Genomic DNA, 27300 nt, shown 5'->3' with positions numbered 1-27300 from the left:
AGTTTTATAGCCCATTTTCGTATAACAAAGTGTAAGACAATTTTTCATTTCGCAAGGTTGCGCATCTTTTCTATACAAAGTAAGGGCTCGATTTTTTTTGTTAAAGATGGCCTTTGCCTAATTCGATATTTTTATCGAAAAGTTTTCACTTACGAATTTTATTTCTTTTCTTTTCAGTGCGCTGAAAAAACTCATCTAACCCGAAAGATGGAATTAACTCTTGAAAATTTTCGTGCGATGATTTATTACAATTTTCGAGATCAGAGTGCATTGATGAACTTACTTCGACTTTTGGCACTGTAGCAGCATATTGAGCAACTGTGAAGCGTTGGTTATTATAGGCACAGTGGTTTTTTATTATTCGACGTAAAATATAAATAGCAAATCTCGTAATGAAGAGGAGCCTAGCAGCGTCAATAAAAAAAAAATTACAAAAATCAACGGTACTAAAATTTAATAGGTGTAAATATAAAAGATGTAAAAGATCCAGCGGATCCGAACGGATACAAACGCTCCGGCTCTGAAAGTATTCGATGCGGTACCAGCTGGTGGTAGCTGAGGAAGAGGGAGGCCTCCTCTGAGTTGGGAAGACCAGGTGAAGAAGGACTTGGCTCCACTTGGTGTTTCCAACTGGTGTCGGTTGGCACGTGAAAAAAACGGTAAGCGGTTATCGCGCGAATTAAGAAGAAGAGAAAAGATATGCTAAGTATATGAAGAAATCGGTCTGCTACGAATTAATAGTGGTTAGGGCAAGTATGACGCCCTTTATTATGGTTTCTTATTTCATTTTCGTAAATGCTGGGTTGTTCAATAAGTTTTGCGGTTCGATAAGAGAGCGTTGCTACTAGCACGTGAAAAAATACCCAGTTTGCAAAAGAAAAAAACTCCTTTTGATCAGGACAATGCACCGTGTCACACGAGCGCTTTGATTATGGCTAAAATCCATGAATTAAAGTTCGAATTGCTGGAGTGTCCACGGTATTCACCAGATTTGGCCCCTAGCGACTTTCATCTACTTCCAGACCTAAAAAAAATGTATACGCGGAAAACTTTTTTCTTCAAATGATGAGGTCAGCTGCGGAAGCGTATTCTGCGTATTCGAATCTCGTTGGATTAAGTGTATTGATGTTCAGGAAGTTTATACTGAATAAAATAACGTATTTGAAACCTGAAAATTGTGTTTTTCTTATCCAGCCGCAAAACTTATTCAACAACTTAGTACATTTAAGGTAGCATAAACCATATTTTCTGTATAAAAAAATATTAATTTCGCGTATTTTTAATACTTAATGAAAATAAAATAGTATAAAAATAAATACAAATTTATTGTGCAAACACTATTTGTAGACACAAATTTTTTTGAAATAAAAGACACCCAAAAAAATGATAAACTATTTTCTTTCAGTGTCCAAACTAAACTGATTTAAGAATGCCAAAAACTAAGTGGCATTGAGTGGAGAAAAAAATCGAAATGATTGTATTCAATTACCTTCTGTTGGCATTTTATATGAATTCAAGCGTAAGTACTCTTCAATTTTCTGATCATTTGCCGCATTAAACTGCTCCAAGTAGGGCATAAATTCTTTGAAGCCTATTGTTTGAAGTACGCCACGGGTGTACGTTGTTGAGTTGTCGGTATTGCTAGAAAGATTAGCGCAGCATTAGAGTATTGGTTTATTTGCATACACACATACATACATACACACACGCATATACACGCATGTGTACGGCGGCAACATGCGAATAATGAAATTTTTGAAATATAAATAAAAGGAAGCCCCTTATTTACGGAAAAAAAGATACGCTACAAAAGTTCTTCGACACTTTGCAAGCAACTTATACAGAGATTATGGAAAGATTACAATGATTAATCGTTTTTGGTGCTGTTCTTTGGTTTCCTCATGTTACAAATGTATGTAACATACAAGCATGACTTTTTCTTAATCATTCATACAAATGGCCAAATACTTCTTGTACATATGTGTGTATGTGATTGTATGCATGTGTGTATGTGTGCAGCTGCAAGTATATTTAAGCGTTTGTTTACCTTTTATCAATGTTGTGCTCATTGTGAAAGGCGCGTATCTCACGCAGCAAGCCCTGCTCGAGCATGGCGTCAACACGCTTGTCCAAACGCTCGTTAAGTACATCCTGAAAGAGAAATATGTGCCCACATTTACTCTATGCAAATTACACGTTCATATGAACATACACGCATACATACATATTCATAAGTATCCCTTGACAAAAAGTATCCCAAACAAGTCAATTATAAAATCGTGTTGGTGATCAGTGTTAGTTGATGGAAGTCTTGTAAATGTGAATTACATATGTAAGAATGTGCACATATGAATTTGTATATTAGGTATGTACAAGTAAATACTTACATAGCTAAGTCTAAGCAATTATATGGCTGTAAGCGTGCTATCACAAATAAAACGCTTTTTTAACACCACATCCAGTAATTATCATCGCTGGATCATTAGCCCATTCAACCCTCACAATTAAATGGTACATAAGTATGTATTATAGGTATATTGAGCCATTGAGCTTGAGGCCTGTTGAAAGCTACCTATTAAACTTTAGGGTGCTTCTTATTTGGCCAAAAATAAATATATAGTTTTTTGCAATTTTCGTTACTTGTCAAAAATTTTAATAAGAATTCTTGTGCTTTAATAATAAAACTTCTGCTTTGGCAGTAATAAAAAATATTACTACATACTATAAAATATTCCATGGTTAAGTCCACACGTCAGGAACTATACAGACTGCAAAGAAGTATATGTTTATGCCTTATGGGTGCCATGAGTACAACCTTCGGCGATGCCTTAAAGGCTATGCTTGATTTGCTCCTCTTGAACCTTAAGATACAGCAGAAAGTAATAAAAGTAATGTGTAGACTCTATTAATATGGTTTCTGGCACAAAGACGGAACTTCGAGACACAGAGAAATCTATAAGAATCTTGCTCAGATAGCGCTATATCTACTGTTTTTGAACGATCCTATCCTAAGGACGATCTTATGCCCACAGTTTCATTCGGACAGTTTCGCTAGGGGTCAAAAGGTCTATGCGGTGACTTAATGCCAACCAGGCTAACCTAATCTAAACCATTGTTAAGGAAATTTGATGTCGAATTTTTATTGCGTGAGAATGCATTCAAAGAAATTTGACGGATAGTTTCATTACCGATGGGTCCAAGAATGATATAGGTTCTGGAACCTACGATCTGGAACCTTATTACGATAGCAATAAGCATCATTACGCTGTGGGAGGAACGGATATTATTGACATTCTGAAAGTAGCGGAATAGATAATTCAGAGGAGATGGAGCGGGAAGCAGATTGAAGTCTTTAGTGACAGTCAGGCTGTACTGAAGGCCCTGGAGACGGTGAAGCAAACATTAATGATTGTTGAATAATGTAAGAAGAAGAAGAATAAGCTTGTACCTATGAGGGGGTCAACAAGTACCCTGTTAGAAATGAAAACACCGTATTTTAAATTTTTTTTTTTATTTTTCAACATAGTTCCCTTTTAGAAAGATACATTTTTCCAGCGCTCCGGCAATTTTTTAACATTTTAACCCCTCCAAAAAATAGAATTTGCCGAACTCTCCAAAATACGCCTCTATCTCGGCGATGACTTCCTCGCTTAAATTAAATTTTTTTCCCGCGAGACATTTCTTCATGTTAGGGAACAAGAAAAAGTCGCAGAAACCCAGATCGGATTAATACGGGGGGTGCGACAGCAATTCATGCAGTTTGGCGGCGACAACTCCGGCAGCGCCGAATGCGGCCGTGTCTCCTTCATTTTTTGTGAAAACGGTCCAAAAATTCACTGTAGTATAGTCCAGTGATCGTTCTTCCTTTTCATAAAAGCACCATGAGGATGACCCCGTCGCCATGACCTTTCCGGCCGATGGGTGGCTTCTTCTTCGCTTCCTTTGGAGCAAATTCACCGGGAGAAATCCATTGCATTGATTGTTGCTTAGTTTCTGGTGCGTAATGATGAATCCAGATTTCATCAACGGTGACAACACGATGCGAAAATTTCTTCGGATCTCGCTTAAATTGCTCCAAACACTGCGTCGAAGTTAACAGCCGCATCCGCTTGTTGTCTACCGTAAGCAATCGCGGCACACATCGCCAACTTATCATATACAATATTAATTACCGTTTCGGTCAACATACCTATGGCATCGGTTATTTCGCGCACTTTCGTTCGTCGATCAGCGAGAATTATGTCGCCACTCATCAAAAACGGATGTTCGCCCACTTTTAAATTCATTGAACCAATTTCTAACTGTGGTCATAAATGGCGAAGCGTCTCTCCGTTGACAGTATCCAACTTTGCTGTTATCACCTCGCACTTTTTCCCATCCAAAAACAAAAAGCGAATTACCGAACGATACTGCCTTTTTCCACCTTAGCGAAAATCACGAAATACGTCTTACTCGAAATGAAATTTCCGATGAGGACTAGCGGTTACCCCACAGGAACCAGCAATTAGGTATGCAATTTACAGAAAGAGCGATGGTTTAATCTAGAACGCTGCAGAACTGCAAAGTGGTTTGTGATAAGCCCGAACAGAAAACTATCTTAAACTTGGAAGGAAAGTCGTTCGGTTAATGATCGGAATTGGAATCATTGAGGACCAGATTTTTCTGCCTTGCTTACAGTAGGCAGATATCACTGAGCATTTTTTCTGTGGGTGTCCGATTTTTGCTAGAGCTAAATTTTGGGTTCCGATGCCATGAGAACGAGTAGTATTCGTTCTATCAGATTTCCCAAAGAATCTGGAAAATTTTCACAAGGCTAGCTATTTCTGTTCTGTCTCTATTCTATGCTATATATTTTTCTCTGTTATTCTTTTCCTTTCCTTCTTATCTATCTACCCTTTTACTTTCTAGAGCTTTGAATACAATGGGCTTTTTAGCCTGAGTGTTTTAGGAGTTACCAATCTCTCAGTGCTTCTTGGCTCGTTTTTTTTTAATTTAAGTTTTCAATAATAATTTTCGCTTACACTCTTTTTTGGTGTTTGGCCGAGCTCCTCCTACTATTTGTGGTGTGCGTCTTAATGTTGTCCTATAAGTGGAGGAACCTACAGTTTCATGCCGCCACCGAATCATTTTTATGACAACCTTTTTCATGACAGAAATACACTCTGAGGTTTGCCATTGCCTGCCGAGGGTAGCCTGCTATTAGAAAAAAGAAACTAGACAGAAAACGATTCTCAAAATAAAAATTTGCCGTTGTTGCTGTAATAGCATACATATTTTCCATAAATGTTTGAGAAATGTTGCTGGACTGACAGTCTTTGGCCGGATATAAATCCGTGCTCTTACGCTAACGTAGAACTGACTGTCGTGAGAGTTTCCCGTCATTGTTTATGCCTAATGATTAAGTATGAAAATTTTCTGCAGAAAACCCCACTCCACATAAAATTTGTCTCTGAAATAAAAGCTTTTCTAATTGACCGCATATAACTGCATGCTTCTGTATACACTCTCTAGTCAGTGCTACCAATTATAAACGGCTGTGCTGCCAACCAACGACGAAGAACAGAACGGATCAAACATTTAATCATTTCTCTATTAGAATCACATCATTGTAGTTGCTTTTGAAAGCAAAATTTTCATCCAGTTCCGATCATTGACCATTGGAACACAGATATTATTTATAGTATCAAGGCGGCCGCCGTAGCCGAATGGGTTGGTGCGTGACTACCATTCGGAATTCAGAGAGGACGTCGGTTCGAATCTCGGTGGAAGATCAAAATAAAGAAAAGGTTTTTTCTAATAGCGATCGCCCCTCGGCAGACAATGGCAAACCTTCGATTGTATTTCTGCCATGAAAAAGCTCGTCATAAAAAATATCTGCCGTTCGGAGTCGGCTTGAAACTGTAGGCCCTCCGATTTGTGGAACAACATCAAGACGCATACCACAAATAGGAGGAGGAGCTCGGGCAAACACCCAAAATGGGTGTATGCGCCAATTATATATATATATGTCAAGTTTATAAAACTAATTAAAGTATTTCGCATACGGTAATTTATAGAACAAATAAAAAAAAATTCTAAAAACGACGGCTTTCGTTATTTAAGTGCTAGAAGCGAATGCTGAGTTGATGCGGTTACTTTTCGAAAGTTTGCAATTTGGAAGCACCCTAGTATACATACATATATACATATATTGGCTATTGATTTAAGTAGGCGCGACTGTAAATAATCTTTTAAATACTATTTATGAATTCCTTAATTGAATGATATATTTTCCAATTTTTTCTAAAGCCTCTGTCAGTCACTATAACCAATTGAAGATTACTCGTAAAGCAAGAATTTTAGCATGTGGAGCTACATTCCTGTGCGTGTGTGTGTGCTTACGTGACAGTCTGCAGGGAAAAATGAATTATATTTCTATCTTAGGATTGGTAATATTTCGCTAATTGTGAGGTATTTAACGAGTCATGTCGTGACTGTCTGGCCTTTCGTCGTGACTTTCGGAATTACACACATAACGCTCTTAATCTCGATAGTTGTATTGGGATCGAGAAGAAAGAAATAATTGTGGGTGAAATGGAATTTATAATTCAAACAAATTGTAGACTTTAGATGTATAATTAGTAATCTTTTATACAGGGTGTTATATTAGAAAAATAATGTAAAATATTTAAGAGGGAATGGTCCAAAAGAAGCAACAGCATCTTAGTAAACACGAGTCGGCACACTAACGATTTTGAAGATAGGGCTTATTTGATTGTCTGCATTTTTTGTATTAAAATATACTACGATGTTTTGTAAAATTATTTATGTTAAATACGAAGGTACGTATCTGTTGACAACTTTGTGCAGAGATTCGCACGAACCATGTTGTTGTTGCAGCAGCTGACTAAACTCTATCAGAGCGGTGTAGTCACCTGTCGTCTTCGTCTAACTCAGCTAAGGGTAGACTCAGAAAATATGCTGTTTCGACAGGTTGAGTTCAGAGGGAGAGGGGTGTTAGGTGAGTAGGTTTGATAGGGCATGCCAATGGTTAGTGGTTAGAATCGTGGGATGTACCTTCACTTGCTGGACATACATATATTGAATACTAGATAATCTAATATATTAACAAAATTTGTTTGGTTTTTTGATTTCAGATAATCCAATCCTGAGTTACGATGTACACCGTAAATCGTCTTTTTTTAAAGGAGGTTCCAGAAATCGCCTGCAGTGCGCTCTATAATCAACATTTTCATAAATAAAAAATTTTGTTACGTTCTTGAAGGATACTTTTATAACCGCCAAAAATTTTAAAATTTAAATATTCTGAAGTTTCTTCAGGATAAATCCTTGACAACCCGTCTTTTATTTGCTTCATAACTGCGTATAACCCCTTAAAGCTCGAGCCAACGCGTTCGCCTAGGTAAAATACATACGCTGACCATTCTCAAGGTGAACTGACAGGTGAACATTGCTGTTAATGTATCGTCCCATTTGGAATTGCGTTATTTCATCATTAGCGTTAGTTATTCCCAGAACTGCCATGTCGCTGCCCTTATTCACATATTTGCAAACATATTTTATTGATTTTATCGAGTTGCAATACTCTACGTTGATATGGGCTTGAAACATTTTTGATAAGAGGGGCGAATATGGTACAATCCACCTATTGTCAACCTCGACGTTAACATTTTTTATTTTAACGGTTGCTTTGAAGCCCCCATCTTCAGGTTGACGTCTCCTGTATGTAGGATAACCATCACATCCGGTTTCTGTTTCTTTCCAGAAGTCTTTTGGATACTTTTTGGAACATTTGGCTTCCTTCATACATGGCGCTGTATGGTTAAATGCTCCGCATGGGCCGTGGATCATATTAGAACTGACGATATCATAGAGAACTGGGTCGGTTTGGGGATTTGGAAGTTCAGCAGATATAATTTTATCAATGGAATCCGGATGGACTTTGTCTTTTAACCAAATTAAAATATGAGAGTGTGGAAGTCCCCTCTTTTGCCATTCGATTGTGTACATGTGACAACGCACCTCCCCAAAAATTTGACTCTTAGTCATAACATTCATCATTTTTATAAGTTTTTGTTTAAATATTCTGGCTGTCAAATCAGGTCTGTCATGTGGTGATTGTCCTCGTAAAAGATATGCTTTTATTTCCTTCCAATTCGGATTACATGTAAAAGTAACAAACAGATCTGGTCTCCCGTAGTTACGAACATATGTCATTGCATCCTGAGTGTATTCGTGCATATGCCTCGGGCTCCCAGTAAATGTTGCAGGTAATATAACTTTTAGCGATAGCATCTCTTAAATGAATGTAGTCATCTGTCCTAAGCTTAGTTTGATTAAGTCGAAGAAATAAAAGCCTTTCGCTTTCTATTTTTGCATACATATCTACGATAAATTGTTGGAATATTCGATTACATCTAAGCAACTACTTTTTTATTGGTTACTATGCCAGTGGCAGGGTTAATTTGGTAGATATGAAAATGATGCGTATCCTCACCACTGGGAAATAGTATGGGATATTGCAATGCATCATATGAGCGATGCGTTTCCGAAATACGTTGCAAAGAATTGCATCGTTTATGTAAAATGATGTCGCGAATACCAAATTCATTACCAACCATTACAATAGCTACCTCATTGGAAGTAGGTGCGTTATACCGTCGTTCATGCTCACCCACAGGTGTCTTATCAGCTTTAATAATTAATTTATACTCATCCGTCGGCATTGATTCTATCGATGTTGTAAAAAGTTGAACTAAAGCATTTTGTTCACGAAGCATGGTCTGTAATTGGGATATTATAACTCGGTCCACGCCAGAAACTGCCGAACACCTTTGGTTAATCTCCATTTCATTATTTCCCATAAAATGAATTTGCATAAACTTCGGAGCCTCATTTGCAAATGAAAAATCCCATTTGTATAAGAGGTGTCACGCCCCATTTCTAGCTATCACCAGTTTTCATGCAGGTGTTAGGTATTAACCTTATATAATCTCTTACCAAATTTCAGTTGTCTAGCCCAAATACTTCCGGAGATATGGACAATGAAAAATTGCATTTATATGGGAGGTGCCAAGTCCCCTTTTTCGTTTTTCTCAGTTTTCTTGGAGGTGTTAGGAATTAACCTCATATAACCCCTTCCCAAATTTCATTGGTCTAGCCTAAATACTTCCAGAGATATGGACTATAAAAAATTCCAGTTGTATGGGAGGTGCCACGCCCCCTCTTTAGTTATACGCAGTTTTTGTGGATGTGGTAAGGATTAATGTCAAATAACCCCTTACCAAATTTCAGTAGTCTAACGTAAATACTTCCAGAAATACGGACTGTTAAAAATTCCAGTTGTATGGGAGGTGCCACGCCCCCTTTTTCGTTATACGCAGTTTTTGAGGATGTGGTAAGGATTAATGCCATATAACCCCTTACCAAATTTCAGTGGTCTAACGTAAATTCTTCCAGAAATACGGACTGTTAAAAAATCCATTTGCATGGGAGGTGCCACGCCCCCTCTTTAGTTATACGCAGTTTTTGTGGATGTGGTAAGGATTAATGTCAAATAACCCCTTACCAAATTTCAGTAGTCTAACGTAAATACTTCCAGAAATACGGACTGTTAAAAATTCCAGTTGTATGGGAGGTGCCACGCCCCCTTTTTCGTTATACGCAGTTTTTGAGGATGTGGTAAGGATTAATGCCATATAACCCCTTACCAAATTTCAGTGGTCTAACGTAAATACTTTCAGAAATACGGACTGTTAAAAACTCCATTTGTATGGGAGGTGCCACGCCCCCTATATATATCAAAATATTTTTTAGCCTATGACCATCCCGGTAAGGTATTCAGTCCATGTTTCAAATTTGGTTACGATCGGTTTATGCGTTTAGGACGCAAGTCGATCTATAGATACATACATAATTTGAATTTTATATATATACATAGATGTCGGAGTCGATTGTGGATAAGTATAAGTTTAACCCGTTCTTATATCCCGAACGCAATTGTGCCAAAGTTACGCGGGTCTCGTGAGACAGCTGGAGCTCTTCGTTTGCAATAAGTGATGGTTGGACTAACGTACCTGGGAGATGGCTCAGGCTCTAGCAAATATCTGCAGGAGTGATAACTACATTCCCATGACAGCCGATTTTACGTTACCGGAATGACTCGGCTGCTGCGCCAGTTAGCTAGCCCTGTCTAGAGCACCGTATCACGCACGATCTATCATACATGACGGTGCTTCACCATTATCACATGAACCATCGTACATGACGGTGCCCCAGCTCATCTTTCGATTGCCGTTAGAGAGCATTTACACCAACTATTTCACATAGACGGTTAGGAAGCGGCGGACCTGTACTGTGGCCTGTAAGATCACCTAATTTAAACCCTCTAGATTTCTTTCTTGTGATTATTTGAGAACATTAGTCTACGATGAGCTGCAGCTGCGAATTAATCAAAAAGAAGCAGTTCGAATATCTATCAGACAAAGACGTCGTGATTGCTAGAAAATAGAACGAAGGCACTTTTTTCATTTCTGCTCTTCGAAGTTAGTTGGTGAATGTAAGACAAAACTGAACAGTGTTGCAAAACACAACAAAGTTAGTCCTCTATGGGTGCCTGGACATTGTGGTATTACAGGGAACGAGTTAGCTGATAAACTGGCTAAGGAAGGCTCGACAAGTATGCCACTAGGCCCTGAACCCTTTCTAGGTGTCAATTCCGCATCGATTCAACTATGGATTGAAGACTTCATGAGGTCTACCCATAGAGTACGTTGGTCTGGGTTGAACTCGCGCAGAGTAGCCAAGTGTTTTGTGAAAGAACCAAACAGGAAAATAGCGACCTTTCTCCTAAAACTAAGCAGAAAGGACCTGAGAGTACTGGTGGGTGTAATCACAGGGCACAACGCCTGTGGTCAGCATTTGGCTGCCATGGGGCTCGTAGACAGGCCGATATGTCTATCCTGTCTTGAGGATGACGACACTGCAGAACATTTTCTCTGTTAGGATATTGGGTTGCGATATACTGAGTATGGATAAAGTTCCTCTTCCGGATCACTTAAGATTCATTAATGAATCCAAGAGATTTGTGGAAGAGTGACTTCAAACTAATTTATCCATGTTACCACCAATTTTTTATCTTTCCTATCTCTATTCCTTCTACTGAAATCTACCGGGTGTAGCACAATGGTCTCCTGACTGAGTGCTTGGACTTGTCCAACCCCCTATAAATCTAATCGAATCTAAACATTCTTCATGCATGTGAAGTTTCATTTCAATCTGTCGATTCATTTTTTGTTTATAAGCCATTTAGTATCGACGTGCCACAGTATTTTCTGGAACAACGCCAGAAATTGTAAAAAATAGGATATCCTCTAAATGAAAATCGTCGAGTGACTGAAAGAGATTTAGTAGAAATCCTAGGCATCCATTAGGCAGTTAAAGCAATATTTTGACTGAAGTACTGAGTTTCAGAAAACTGTATGCCAATGGGTGCCGCATTCGCTAACAATGGAATAAAAATACATTCGAATGCGACTTTCTCAACAACATTTAGAGCGTTTTTGAAAGGAAAAAGTGCGATTTGTGCATCGATTCATCACTATGGATGAGACTTGGATACTTCACCATGATCCTAAATCAAAACAAGAGGTTAAAGAGTGGTGTGAACCTGGTTCTTCGGCTTCGAAACGATTTCTTATCCTGAAATCAGCCAATAAGAAGTTAACATCAGTTTTTTGGAAAGCGAAAGGAATTTTATTGGTGATGGTACTTTTAAATTGGTAAAACAATAAATTCTGAATATTATTGTAATCTTTTAGATCAGTTGAAGGAAAAAAATTTTGAAAAGAGAACCAATTTGCAAAAAAAAAAACCGAGAGCATTTTGACTAATGGCTAAATCTATGAATTAAAGTTCCAATTGTTGGAGCATCAACCAGATTTGGCCCCTAGCGACTTCCACCTGTTTCCAGACCTAAAAATATTCATGAGTGGAAAGCGTTTTTCTTCAAATGGCTGTGGAAGCGTATTTTGCAGCCCTCCAGATGCTCAGTTCAGGGATGGAATCCAGAAATTGGAATCTCGTTGGAACAAGTGTATTGATGTTCAGGGAGATTATACTGAATAATAAAGTGTAAAAACTTGTGTTTTTATCGAGCCGCAAAACTTATTGAACAATCCACTTATAGTACACTAAACACGATAAAAAGTGAGAGTGTAGACCATCTACCCTCTACAGGCTTTACATTAATTAAAATCAAATGGGAAGCATAGGAAGAGATAGCACATGAAAAACTATAAGTTAGAAATACTTTGAGATATTTGACCATACGCAGGCGATTTTTTAGGATTCATCTCGTTCTCAATCATTAACTTTAGCTCACGCGGACAAATGTTTATTGCATTGTTACTATATTCAAGTGGTGATGGAGACTGACTACAAAATTTCGTTATGTTTGGCAGCCGTATTGCACATAGAGACGGCTGGGCTACATTTCCCTCTACATATAGAACCATCCTGAGCTTTCGACAAAGCGTTAAAGGTTGTTGATACCTAAAGTGTATAGATTACCTATGTATATTCGTTAAGAAGTAGGATTTTAAAAAATCGGTTCCTGCTTCTGGCTAGAGCTGGGCATGTGCAAAAAAGGTGTTGAATTGTTTCCAACTCCTCCTAATTTCTACAGCTACGACAAAAATCATGCGTGTAAACGCCTAATCTCCTTGCACGATTTCCTGTGAGACAATGTCCTGTGAAGGCCCCTACTAAGGTCCTGATTTGAAGTCTACTCAGTTTTATGATACTCTTGGACAGACGTAAATTTAGCCTTGGCCATGTTTGCCTAGCAATGTCACAGGTGCTAACACTAATCCATATTTGATTTGTAGAATTGATTAGGGCGTCCTTAATGAGAAGCTTATAAGTTGCGAGAGGTATCTCCATAAAATTACTTAAGTCTTTCATACCGGTTACCAATTTTCGTAACATATTATATTTAACTTAGTTTTGTCAAAGGTGAATTTTTATCTTTTTTAATTCCATTTCTAGAAGGATTACGAGTGATTTTCTTTTAGAGCAATAATGGCAATATATGATAATATAGTGTCGGCATCTAAAAGAAAGCGAGGTGGAACATTTTTGATTTGATTTCGATGATGGATAATTGATTTTGATGACGATGATAGTGACCGAGACTTGTCAATATATGGTGTACACTTTCTTTTGACGTTGAGTATAGATGCAAAAAAAGCACTGGGGTAAATTTCACCCAGTCACTTTTTTAAATCTGTATAAAATCAGTAAGCAACAATTTCTGAAAAAAATCTTCTTTGCTAAAATACTACTAACGGCATATTCCCATATGTTAGAAATAAACAAACTACAACCCATAAAATATTTTGTGGGGTGACTCACAGCCCACTGCGTCTTCCGAAGGTTAAGATGCGAACGATAAAAGGTGTAGATGTAGGATAGCAGCAGCTCTCAACAGGCACTGGCAAACCTCCGTATCACGCATCAAGAGATGTATGCGCAAATTATAGTTCGGGTATGCCGGTTATTCTTATCGAAATAATTTATTATTATTAGCCTAACGCAAGTATACAAATTTTTTCGTCGCCCTTCTGCCCGATTCCTTTTAAACACTTGCAGTTCCCCAGTTATGTTGGTATATGTCACGAGTAGAAAGGCTTGACCTACTTTTTGTGTTGGCGGCTCGTGCAGTTGATATATTTGCCTTTGCATTTATTAATCAAAGTTGAATATACTGAGCATTGCATTACCCCAAAAAAATTAATAAAAAAAAGAGTTTCTTTGGTTCTTTTGGTCATGCCAAAGCCATACGTTTTTTGTGATAATTAAAGTGATAAACCACGAAGTGTTAAGAAAGCCTTTTGTTTACCACTTGACAACAGAATAACGCCAGCACCTTTGCATTTGTAGAATTCCTTGTTTCTTTGCTGTTGCTGTTAATGCTAATGAATGCTTGCCGCCAACAAATATCTTATCAGTTTGTTCTAATTTTCGTATCTAAACTTAAAATCGAGCATGTGCCGTTGTTCATGTACATACATACATACGTACATAAGTATGCGCGCTCGCCAGTCATCAGCAGCAATTAGATTTGATTGAAATTTAAGGTACGTACATACATACACACACATGTATACATATATACAATACGCACTCATGTAACGCACATACACACATTCTTCACTTCAGACTTGAATAGTTTGGTTCCAGTGATTATGATTGTTTATTTTTTTGATTTAAACATAGTAACTGGAGAGAAAGTAAAGTGTAAATTTTTATCACAATGAGATTTGATATTTTTTTAAATTTTATTACGTGTTTTATCAATATTTATGACACTTCAACAGTGGGCGCTATTAATAGAGCATAATTCAAATAATACATTTATGCTGTTTAGATACAGGGTCGCACAAAATTATCGGAAGATAATAAATAACTTTTGCATATGCTGGGCGTCGTAGCATCGCCCAGAAGATAAAGATCGACCATAAACAGTTTAAAGCCATTTTCGCAAAAATCAGAACCTTAATCTATGGCGTATTTATATGTATGTATGTGCATATGTATCTGAATCATCATTTAAGGCGTACAATACTCACGCCCATATGCATGTATGTATGTATGTGCAATACCTATGTAGCTTAAGTTAGCGGTTTCCTTATGACTTCCATTGAATTCGACTCAATTATTTATCAATACGAAAATTAAAATTCAGCAACATTCTGCACTGCAGTGACCTATAGTAGTTTGTTTTTTACACATAATTCAACTCCACCGCCAGTTTAATTGCCGAGACAGAGTCATGCAACCGCTACCCTGCAGAGAAAAATTGAAATAAGCTGATATTCTGGTGCGAAACTAGTACCATCTGCATACAGAAGAAGCCCAAAGAATGGATATACGGCTTTTCAGTAAGTTGCAGTTTCGAAACGGACTAGGCGATAATGTGTTTTTGTTTTTAATTAAAAAGTATAAATTGTATACAGTGTAACCTCCCTTGGGCGGACACTCACTGTCAGTCAACTTTATTCCACCCAAGAGAGGTGTTCGCTCAAGGGAAGGGTAGCTTATTTTAGAACTTTTGAATTTTTTAATTAATTGAATTTACTCAAAGTTGCTTCGTTTGAGAAAATTTCATCACTGCACTCAGTGTCAGTACTACGATCGTCCATAGTTTTCATGTTTTCATTAGTAACAAAATCCAAACCAAAATCTATTGTTAAAAGTTCATCAGGATTTGAATTAGATTACCGAAGGGTCTTTAATAATTCAAATAATGAAGCTATCGTTGCTAGCGGGAAGTCATCTTCGGACTCATACTTAGCTGACACATTTTTATTTTTGGCGAACCCTGCTGTTTGGAAACAGTTTCTTATGGATTCCGTTTGAAGCTTTGCCCAGGCTTATTTTACTAAATTTATTGTGACTATAACATTTATATTTATTTTAGTGGAGCCAGTGTTTAAGATTACCATAATATGCTTAACTTAAAGGTTTCGATAATAAATTTACAAATTTCGAATAAATGGCAAACTGAAGCCGAGGTAGAACAATTATTTTGATATTCTTTAAACGGATCTACAGGGTTTGCCGCCTTCCCGCGCGGAGCGTCTGCCAAGCGATCAACCGAATCGGCTGGTGGGGGAAAATGATCGTTGGACCTTCCCCTTCCACTAGAAACCGGTCCCAGTTCGCTGGCAATAGCGGTGCAGTCAACATCGCTCCGCGCGTGGAAGCTGCTTTAAAAGTGTGTTAGGATTTTGCAGTGGCGAAAATGCAGCGATCGTTGGAGCAACGTTACTCGATCAAATTTTGCGTAAAGATAAACAAAACGAGTACCGAAACCATTGGTCTACTCAAGGAGGCTTACGGGGACCAATCTCTGTCCGGGAAGGCCGGGAGGACGTCGAAGACGAATAGCGATCTGGAAGGCCTTCGACGACGCAAACAGACGAACATGTGAACCGGGTTCGTGAAGCACCCGACCTCGTCAACAATTGGACCCTTCATCACGACAATGCGCCGGCGCACACCGCCTTCCGCATACTGCCAAGATGGGGGTTCCGGTGCTTCCCCACCCTCCCTACTGCCCAGACCTGTCCCCTCCGGACTTCTTCTTGCTCCCGCAACTGAAAAGAAAGCTGAAGGGGCAGGTCTTTCGACTCCATCGAGGCGATACACAAAACTGTGACAGCCGAATTGGACGCGATTCCGGCGGATCAGTTTAAAAAATGTTTCCTGCCGTGGAAGGACCGCTACCAGCGGTGTATTGACGCTCAAGGGTCCTATTTTGAAGAATATTAATTGTATAAGCCAAAAAGTTTAATAAAACTGCTAAAAAAAATAAGGCTCATTACTTTTCAATCAAACCCTGTATATCGCGTGAGTGAAAGCTGCATCGTCCAGAAATAATAGTATTTTTCTGTTTTGCAACTCCATTTCTCGGTTGAATTCCATCAGCTATTCTATGATGACTTCACGTGCCATTCAAGCCTTGTTATTTGATTGCTTATACGTTTTTTAATATCAATTGACGCAAACGCTCTTGGAGGAACAGTTTTCCCCATAATAAGTGGTTTGCATATTTGCAGAAAATAGGACAGTAAGCCTTTCCTTTGATAACTTGCCTCCACTGCATACCTCATTTTTTTAAGCTAAAGTTTTGTTTGGCAATGAAAAAAGAATATCCATCTTTTATTTGGAAAAGATATGTTTGCTGATTGTATGTATGATTTGATCAGTAATTCCTGGCTAATTCCTGGACAGACAAATAGTTTTCCTCTTAAGCGTTATTCATTTCAATTTTCTCCTTCACACTAAGGTCTGCGCAAACCAAACTAAATGTGCGTTTGAAAAAAAATCACACTTTACCCGAAAAGTCCCCTTTCCCCATTTTTTATATTTTGTCCGCCTATGAGGAGTTCGCGTTCGCTCAACAGAGGTTTTTGTTTGATTTGCTATGAAAATAAATCTTTATGTTTTTTGACAAGATGTTCGCGTCCGCTCAATAAATATTTTTGTGCCTATTTTATGAAAAATAACTTACACGCCCGCTCAAGAGAGTGCCCGCTTAAGAGAGAGAGTAATTTGTTCCAAAATTTATACTTAAAACAGGGTATAGAAAAAAATTTCCACCGAAAGGAGATGTGCGTCTAAAACAGGTGCCCGTTAGGAAAGGTTTCACTGTAATTGAGTACTTGAAAATTTTCTAAAGATTCTGATTAAAAAGTTTGCGATTTCAATGAAAATTTGTAGAATTTTTCAAATTTTGTACAAAGTTCGAAACTTTGAATTTTGATGGTCTTTGTTATAAATTATACTTTTATAAAAAAATTTAAGATAAAATTAAATAGTCGAAGCATAAAAAGGCATGTAATGGGGACAGGTGACACTTTCCACTTTCACCATGTAAAATCCCAGATTTCCACAAGCAGAGTAGAAAGAAGCGCAAACTAGTTCTGGTTCTAAATTCACTAGAAGCACATCAGTTGGGAACTTTGTGGACTTTCCTGCAGGGTGAGGACAGTTACGCTCGGCATTTCTGCAAGCATGTATGCATGTATGTGTGAATATATTTCAACCAGTTATGCCTGTGTGCATTCCTTAACATTCACTCAACCTAATGATGGCGACGCATTACAATGGAATACGCGATTGCGTCAAATATGAAATTAGCATGCAGATGCGGTAACCAGCCGGTATTTCTTCAGCGGCCTCAACAAATAATAAGAAGTTGAAGACGTTCTTTGAATTCTACTTCTTCTTCAACTGTGTTTGCTTTTACAGTGGTTTACGACTTATTTGGCTTTTGGCCAAGACATCTTTGACTAGGCGTAACGAATTCAATGAACGACGAAGTATGTAATGCGCCCAACAGCTGGCAAGTGAAAGAATGGCAAACGATCAACGGAAAGAGTGGTGGTATATGTAGAATGTAAGTCGTAATTGAAGAAGAATGTCGAATGTATAGGAATGCAAAGTGAAAGGAGTTTTACAGGTTTTTTTCGGTTTTACAGCTTAAAGTTCGGACGAATGCGTGGAACCATGATTTAGAATGATGGAATATCACGTTGGGTTAGTGGTACGAGTATTGTGGAGGCCGGGGATTGCAATGAGGAATGATGATTGCATGAGAAGGTAGGCGATAATCCGCTATAGGAGTTTGGAGGTTACCAGCAAGAATCTGAGTAAAGAATTGAAAAAGAATTCGCAAAGAAAGTTGGTGGCATCTTAAATATGTGCGACCAATAAAAGTGCCGACGTGGGAAGTGATGTTTGTATGATTTTTATTGATTCCACTATAAACCTTGCATTTTATATGAGTGTACGGATATTGGAATTCGTGGTGTATGATTATATGTATGTATGTATGTATGTATGTATATATGAATGCATGGATGTACATACGACATACAGGCAGAAACTGATTAAGAGGTTTGACGAACGTCCGCTGGTTTGGGTATTTCTTTCTTTGATACATTTGGTATGGACAAGATTAACAGCATTTAGTGAATGCTTGGTGATGGAATGACTATAATATCAACCTGAAAACATTTCCTGCAAATGTTATATGCCAGCATCAAAAAATTGTAAATACTAGGTTATTCAATAAGTTGTGCAATTCAATAAGAAAAACACAATTTACGGTTTGAAATATACTTTATTATTCAGTAAAGTCTCCCTGAACATCAATATACTCGTTCCAACGAGATTTCAATTTATGAATGCCATCCTTGAAGTGAGAACCTGGACATGCTACAAAATACGCTTCCACAGCTCTTATGACCTCAAGGTTTGATGGAAAAAGCTTTCCACACATGTTTTTTAGGTCTGGGAACAGACTAGAGGCCAAATCATATGAAAACGTTGGATGCTCCAACAATTCTAACTTTAAATATTAATACAAATATTTTTTTTGATAATTGGGTCTTTTCTAACGATTTCTTTACCTCACCTGGTCTAAAAGGTTACAATATTATTCAGAATTTATTGTTTCAAAAAAATTTAGTTTATTCACGACAAAAATAACACAAAGATAATTATTTTCACTGAGTAAAACCAAAAAATTGTGGCAATGGCAAATATCCGATTGTATTTCTGCCATGAAAAAGCTCCTCATAAAAAATATCTGCCATTCGGAGTCGGCTTGAAACTGTAGGCTGTGGCCTCGGTAGTTTAGCGTAAGTGCACAAGCCTGTTATCCCAGTCGTTGTGGATTCGAACCCCACGTAAAGCACGGTCCTCGCACTTTTCCAAATTCTTACTTTCCCTGTTTCTAAAAAACAAAAAACAAAAATCTCACTCCTCGAACTCAAAAACTTATCCCTTCCCTTCTTACTACCGCATAATAGTCAGCGCATTATTTGCATTGTGCCTGCTAAAACAAGCAAAAAACAAACAGGTACACATTGCATCAGTGGCGCCAGCAAGAGGAAGCGGGCAACCGCGGTAATAGCGCAAACACACAACATTTAGCGAAGTCGTCAACCATCTCTGCGATCCTTCTGCCAGAAAAATGTGAAACACAGATGGCCCTCCATGCAGAAAGAAGGCGCTGTTCCTAAGCAACGACAGGTGGGCATTTCCACCACATTTCACCTACCCTGCCAGAAATCAAATAGATTAATGAAACCAATGCAAGAAAGGAAAAAAATATATATACGCCGACTTTTCATAGAAAACACCAACTTTTCTGTTTCTTTTGGAGAAATAGTTTGCCCGTCTTATTCTATAATCTCCTTCAATTGCCAGCTCTTTGTAATTGAGTGTTTCCTGATTGTTTTTTTTTTTTTAAATATCCTACAACTGCTCGATAGGATTAATATCAGGAGACAGGGGAAGATGTAAGAGCACAGCTTTCCAATTGTAAAGCAAATAAAATCGAATAAGCTCAGAATTATGTTTGGGTCATTGTCTTGCACCACCTTAAAATCCGAGCTGAGACGCAGTTTTTTGGGCATTTGGCTTTAAAGTAGCTTCAAAATGGATACATATTGTAATATATCCATAGTACTTTCCACAAATGTAAGATTTCCCACACCGTCGCTTGACATTGTGCCTCAAAGCTATAATATCAATTTCCGAATTTGCCTTAGCCCTATTGAGTCTTTTTTCAATGTACAACGGAATTTTAGGTCTTCTGCATGTAAACGCCCTCGAGTCGTGTCTTTGTATATATTAACACCAACTTTCTTTAAAACCGCTTCGGCTTCAAGCAACGATAAGCTAGGCGGTGTCCCAAACAAGTCAATGATCTTCTGATTATGCGTTGGAGAGGTACTTTGTTTTGGCTTGGGTCTGGGTGTTGCATGCCGGGATTTCGAATCTGTGCTCTTCCAAATTGTAGTCACACACCAACACATTCGTCTACGGCGGATACCTACCGATGTGCTGAGCATTTTTTCGCTTTATTTTGACGATGAATTTAGGATTGTTGAATAGTTAGGATCAAATTAGCGTCGTTTTGCTCGATAAATTCGGTATATCTTGAAGACAATTTCAAAACTCCGTGACTGAAGAAGTCCTTGCCCCTATTGTTGAAAAACTTGACCAACTTATTTTCTAAGTGTTTTTTGAGGTCAGTTCTGTATCATTAAGAATATTTTGCAAATACTTGCGATCAATGCTTCTAATCACTTGGTGCGGTGTGTGATAGCCTTTGGTGCGTCGTTAAAGAAATGTGTAACCTGATGTTGCCTTGCTGAAAAAATACCAAAAGGTTCCTTTGCTTCAATTTGTGTGGCACTCCTATGAAGGGCTTTTTCTTGAGACAAGTTTTTTGCAAATGATTTTCTGTCTAAACTTCTTTTCCTAGAAATAGAATAAAACCCCACATGCTGGTCGAACTTAATGATTACCATAATTTTATCGACATTCTCGACGTTCGGCCTACCAGAGCGTGCATCATAAATATTCGAATTTTCGCCTTTTTAGCATGGAATCGTTGGAACTATCATTTTTCTGTTGCATTCGAAGCTGCTTTGTTGATTCGTAGTCGTACTGAAGAATGTTTCCAATTTTCCTTCTTTCACCTCCTTTTTGGAACTCTATAACACGCAACTGACTTTCCCAAACACACGTCAAAGAAATTCTTTTTGAACTGTAATGTCACCTTTACACCGATGCAATGCATGGAAAGTGAGCTATGGCCAAATCAAATTATATCATCAATACTTTTACTGTAATTTCATTTACAGTCTGTTACATAAGAGCGTGGTCACTGTTAAATAATAACAAAAATTGATTTTTGGAGAATTCGCAAATTTATTGATAATTTGGTCAATACTCAATGCAAATACCTCAGTAGCAAGATCGATCTCCTGCATTGTCAATTACGGCCTGGCACCGTCGAGGCATACTTGCCATTAGTTTTTCTGCATATTCTACGGGAAAAGACTTCCAAATTTTCCAAATTTGTCGGGAAAGTTGATCTCACACATTTTCTATGGGATTTGCATCCGGTGACTGAGATGACCAAACTAAAGTGGCAACTCCGTTTTGCGCCTTCCACTCGCTACAGGCTCTACTTCTATGTTTTGGATCGTTGTCCTCTTGAAGGGTCCAGCTTTCATTTTTCTTGATATACCATTGCTTAGCAGATGGTAACAAAGCCTTTTGATATATTTTATTCATATTTTCGGCATTTAAATTCTCGGTAAATAAGAAAAAAGTACCGAAACCTTTGTTTGAAAAGCACTCCCAAGCATGGACCTTGACGGGGTGTTTAACAGTCCGTTGAAGCATCCTACTGGTGGAGATTGTCCAGGCGTGTTTGATGCTCGGAAATGCCCAGAAGGAGGATTCATCAGAAAAAATTACATTGCTACAATCGCGCTCGAAGTTTTTCTTCACCCATTCCACTCGTTTTTCAACGTGTTTTGCACTCAACATTGGTTTTTCCAAAGTACTACGATATTTCAGTTTATTGGCAAGCAAGTGCCTGCGAATCGTTCCGTAAGATATGTCAACACCTTTCGCTTTCAATTTCACAGCAGCTCCATGTAAAGTCAAAGTTGGATCTTTCGAGAACAATGCGAGAATCTTGTTTTCGTCTTTTTTTGAGACTTTGCTTGCACTTCAGCGATCAGGAAAATCATCAACGTTACCGACCTTTTTATAGCGATTTATGCACTTGCTAACAAAGTGCTTCGACTTTCCCATATATTTCGCAGCAGCAGTTTGCGTTAATTTGGGTCCTTTTTCATGCAAACATAGAAAAATTGCCTTAAAGCGAGAAGCGTAAACAGCACTAATTTCGAAAAACCACTCAATTGAAGACTAAATTTGACAGACAGCTGACTTTTTACAAAAATCATGAAGGACTGAGGTAGGTGCTCTCTATGTCATAGAAAAAGAAACAAGTATTTTTACTGCTACTGAAAATTGCTCATCTATGAATATGGCTCACTAAAGGCATTTAGCGGAAAATGCATTTGTTCGGGAGCCTTTTATATGGAACCAAATGCTCAACAGGTTATGCCATTAAAACTGTCAAAAATCAGCGTGATTTTTGAGCGACTGGAGATTAACATTTTGCTATACTAAAACTGAGTGGACTAAGACACTGCATACTTAGAAGTTTTCTAAAAATTATGATCAAAAAGTTTAAAATATTGATGACAAGTTTCTGAATTTTTTCAAATTTTTGTGATTTTTTTACATAGTTCGGAAATTTGATTTATAAGGTTTTTGTTAAACAAAGAACTATATTTTTATAAAGGAATAGCGAAAAAACAATTTAGCATAAAAAATATTGCCAATGTTGTAAAAAGATAAAGTAATTTAATGACGAGAGCACACGTGTATGTATCAGGTCAGTCCATAAGTTCGTGCGTTTTTTAAAGGTGATTTTAAAATTAATAAAAGAGATGTTTAAAGTATTTATTGATCAATAATATATTTTCCTTCATTATTTACAATGTCTTCCCAACGTTTAGGCAAATTTTTAATTTCCTGCTCAAAAAATTATTTGTCCTTGGAGCCAAAATACGCTTCGATAAGCTTCCTTTGAGGAGTAGTTGTTGTTACTCATATGGGATTGAAGTCCACGGAAAAGGTGATAATCACAATGTGCAATATCCGGACAGTATGGTGGATGCGGCATTAGCTCCCATCCGAGCTCGTTCAGCTTGCATAATGTTTGCCTTGCGGTATGAGGTCTTGCGGTGTCTTGGTGAAACAAAACTTTGCGTCTATTCACTAAAGACGATCGATTTTTGCTAAGTGCCTCATTCAGGTTTTATAGCTGATGGGAGTAATAATCAGCAGTTATCGTCGGGTTTGGTTCCAGAAGTTCATAATAAACAATACCGGCCATATCCCACCAAATATACAGGAGAATTTTCTTGGGGTGAAAGGCCATCTCTAGGGGTCAGTTCTAGTGTTTCATCGTTATCTAACCATTGGCGTTTGCGAACAGAATTTTTATAAAGGACCCATTTTTCATCACCACTAACGATAAGGTTCAAAAAACTTTCATTTTCAAACCTCTGCTGAAGGTTGGCGACGGAAAGTCTATGCAGAACCCATTTTCCCAGCTTTGAAACCTTTCCCAACTGAACCAGGTGCCTATGAACTATTCCATGCGATGAATTTAACCTCTGAGCTATCATATCGACTGTCAAATTGGGCTCAGCTTCCACGAGTTGGAGCAAGGCGTTGGAGTTAAAGACTTCAGGACGACCAGCGCACGAGACATCCTCCACGTCGCAGTTACCACTTCGGAATTTTAAAAACCACTTTTTCGCAGTTCTTATACTCACGGTATCCTCTCCGTGAACAGTGTTTATTTCTGCAGCAGCAGTTGCCTCAAATACAAAATATGTCTCTTATACGCGTTCGAAGATTCCATTTTATTTTTTAACAACACGTACTTCTATCCGCGATTAAAATCACTTGTTTAATTCACAATATATAAAAGAAAATATAAATACTTCCTTTATATTCCGTGAATAATTTTTTGTATGTAAAAATCGTACAAAAGTGAAATTTTGGGTAAAATACCCACGAACTTATGGACTGACCTGATATTTGCTTATGTTCGTAGAGGCCAATCGGCGCTAACGAACTCCTAAGGGGCTTACATTTTTGGTTCACATGTTTAAGGTGGGTGGAATACACCACTGATTTATTGGGCGTGTGCTTACTACAGTGGACACCGTGAAAAATAAACACCTACTTAATTTTCTGTTTATATTTTTTGGTGCAATATCCGTTTGTATGCATACAAATACATATACATACAGGGTGGCGCACGAATCGTGCTACAAAAACAAAACGTAATAACTTTTTTTCTGTGTGAGTAATCGGCTTTTTTTTTTTTTTATTTTGCAGATTAGTATTTAGATTTACAAAAAATGGAGGCTTGGGATACCGAAAAGAGGATTTGGATAGTGCAGCGGTACCATGCTTTGCAGTCCATCATTTCCGTCCAAAGGGAATTTAGGCGGGAGTTTGGCGGCACTCCCCCAAGCAGATGGACCATTATGAGGCTGGTGAACATGTTTGCTGAATCTGGAAGCATCGCACGCAGACCGTACCATCGAGATCGCCATGTTCGGGTCGAAGCCACAATCGCGGCTGTAGCATCGTCAATTCAGGCAAATCCAAGAGTTTCGACTCGTAACTTGTCGGCGCAAATTGGAGTTAGCAGACGGTCATTGCAGCGGATAGTTCATGATGACTTAAACTTGTTTCCGTACAAAGTTCAAATCACAAGCAAATTAAACCCTCTGGATTTGCCTATTCGCCTGGAAGTTTGCCAAAAAATTATTGAAATGGCCGAAGAAGACAACAACTTCATAAATTGCTTGTTTATGTCTGATGAGGCCCATTTTGATCTAAACGGCAATGTAAACAAGCAAAATTGCCGTATATGGAGTCAATCAAATCCGCAAATACTCCATGAGATGGAACTGCACCCAGAACGAGTCACAGTGTGGTGCGCAGTTTCATCAAGGTGCATTGTCGGGCCATACTTCTTCGAAGAAAACGGTGTAACAGCGACTGTAAATGGGGACCGTTATTTAAACATGTTGAAGGAGTTTTTTTATCCAGAACTGCGGCGAAGACGTATCCCTTTTAACAGCATTTGGTTCCAGCAAGATGGAGCAACTGCACATATAGCCAGACCGGTTATGGAGGAGCTCCAACGAAAATTTAGAAATAAATTGATATCCAGAAATTCCACTTTCCGCTGGCCCCCAAGGTCACCTGACCTCACTGCACCAGATTTTTTTTTATGGGGTTATCTCAAACAAGAGGTGTATAAAGCAAAACCAAGTAATTTGACTGAATTGAAGCAGTCCATCACAACAATAATTGAGGCGATCCCGACTTCAACCCTTCAGTGCGCAATGAACAATTTTCTCATCAGGTGTCGCATATGCGTGAATGAGCATGGAGGTCATTTACGTTCTATTATTTTCAAAACTAATTAGTTACATAAAATAAAATTGAATTATCTATACAATAAAAAAACAAAAAGTTAAATACATTGATTAGAACAAAAGTTATTACGTTTGGTTTTTGTAGCAAGATTCGTGCGCCACCCTGTATTTATCCAAAATAAATGAATATATGTATAAATTTTTCGAACAAAAAAGAAAAGCAAAACCAAAAAAAATTAGGCAAACTAAATTGTAGTACCTGCGTCGCCAAGATTACATAGCAAAACATACGCGGATTATTTATGAAAAATACATAGAATTTTCTGTATTTCCCCGTGTGCGCGATTATAATCGAATGCAGAGACATATCAGGGAAAGTAAGTATCTACAATTTCTATTTATATGCCTATGGAAAAATGTACGACAGATATTGGGATGTAGGTGAGAGAAATATAAATACAAATGAAAGTTTTGGGAATGAAATTGTAGGTATATGCATTTAGCACCTCTGTCGTGGTGGGCGATAGTTGCGGAGGTTGTCACACATTGGCTGGCTTTGTGTGCCGCGGCTGATGTGACTTCAGCATCAGCTGTCAGCTGTCGTCTGCCTATCTACCCACATATGTCGCGCATAATGGGATTTTTAAGATGTCATTCCAAATAATTGCTGCTCCAAATGATTTTTGTTCTAAACTTCCGATTCACTCTTCGGCTTTGTATTTTGTATGTTTTGGAACAAGCATCATTAGCTTGCGTTAAATACCGAGAAAATTAAAATTAATTGTTTTTTCGAAGCAGCGAAAATTGTCTAGGAATTCAAAGTATAAAAATACAACAAAACTTAGGAAATAAGGGTTTCGATATGTGTTATGAAAATTTAGTGTAAGTGGGAAGCTTTAGCTCACAAATGTAGTGAACATAAATAAAAAGCACCTTCACAGCAAAAAAACTTCGCCGAGACTCCTACACAATGTTAGTATGTACATATGTATGGATGCATGCACATACATTACTTGGTCATTGAATTATGACCGATGGCATTTTTTCTGAAAACTTCAAATATCAGGTAAAATGTTCAACCTAATTTGGGCTTTTTCAAATAAAAAAGGGTTTTAAGGAGTTTCTTAAAGAATTTCCGGTCAATTGGCTTGCCACGATTGGAAAAGAATCAGTTTTTTTGCTTATAAGTGAAAAGCTAAGTGTGTAAGTGCCAGTGCGAATTAATTCGATCTTGTGTGAAGAGTATAAAAAAACTAATTGAGATCGTCTGTAAAGGGAAAGAACGGAACAGTGAATATTCATTAGGGCGTGTCGATTTAAAAATCGCTCATTGTTCTGTGAAAATCGTATTCTAGGGATCAAAATAAGAAACTTTGCCGAAGGAACCATACTTCTAAAACGAATTCTGATGTCCCCCAATTTGGGTCGAACGAAAAATCCCACTTTGACCCATTTAGAGTGCTCCAATCGAGTCCAAATGTATGACCGACCCCCACTAACTTTGGACGGCCGATCCACCGATGCCAGTGGCACACCCCCTGGAACTCCACTGGGGGGTTCCCCGTTCAATCATTTCAAAATATCACCATTTTTGGCCTTTACATGAGAAAAGAAACTAAAAAGTTCGACCCAAATTGGGGGACATCAGAATTCGTTTTAGAGGCATGGTTCCTTCGGCAAAGTCTCTTATTTTGATCCCTAGAATATGATTGGGCGATTTTTTTGCCTCCCCACAAATCGACCCGGCCTAATATTCATATATCTAAAATATAACAACAGTAGCTACAAAATATACAAATCTTTTGAATTTGTCACGTGAATTATCCCTTTTTTCAATTTAACCAGTTTCTTTTAGAAAATTGGCCGGAAGTCGGATTTGACA

At 38.0% G+C, this 27300-nt stretch overlaps 1 protein-coding gene across 1 annotated transcript in view; it reads right to left on the bottom strand.

Moving 5' to 3' along the window:
- LOC128857525 (tRNA dimethylallyltransferase-like) overlaps nucleotides 1-27300 on the bottom strand; it is a 43494-nt gene that overhangs the window by 6766 nt on the left and 9428 nt on the right. The window contains exons 3-4 of the mRNA XM_054093276.1: nucleotides 2048-2151; nucleotides 1490-1641 (exon numbers count right to left, since the gene is read on the bottom strand). Coding sequence (XP_053949251.1) covers nucleotides 1490-1641; nucleotides 2048-2151 — 256 coding nt within the window. The remainder of the gene's footprint in view (nucleotides 1-1489; nucleotides 1642-2047; nucleotides 2152-27300) is intronic.

The sequence above is a fragment of the Anastrepha ludens genome, chromosome 3 (genome assembly GCF_028408465.1).
Source record: "Anastrepha ludens isolate Willacy chromosome 3, idAnaLude1.1, whole genome shotgun sequence".
NCBI lineage: Eukaryota > Metazoa > Arthropoda > Insecta > Diptera > Tephritidae > Anastrepha > Anastrepha ludens.
The sequence above is the reverse complement of the archived record's forward strand: the minus strand, read 5'-3'. Positions and strand labels throughout refer to the sequence as shown.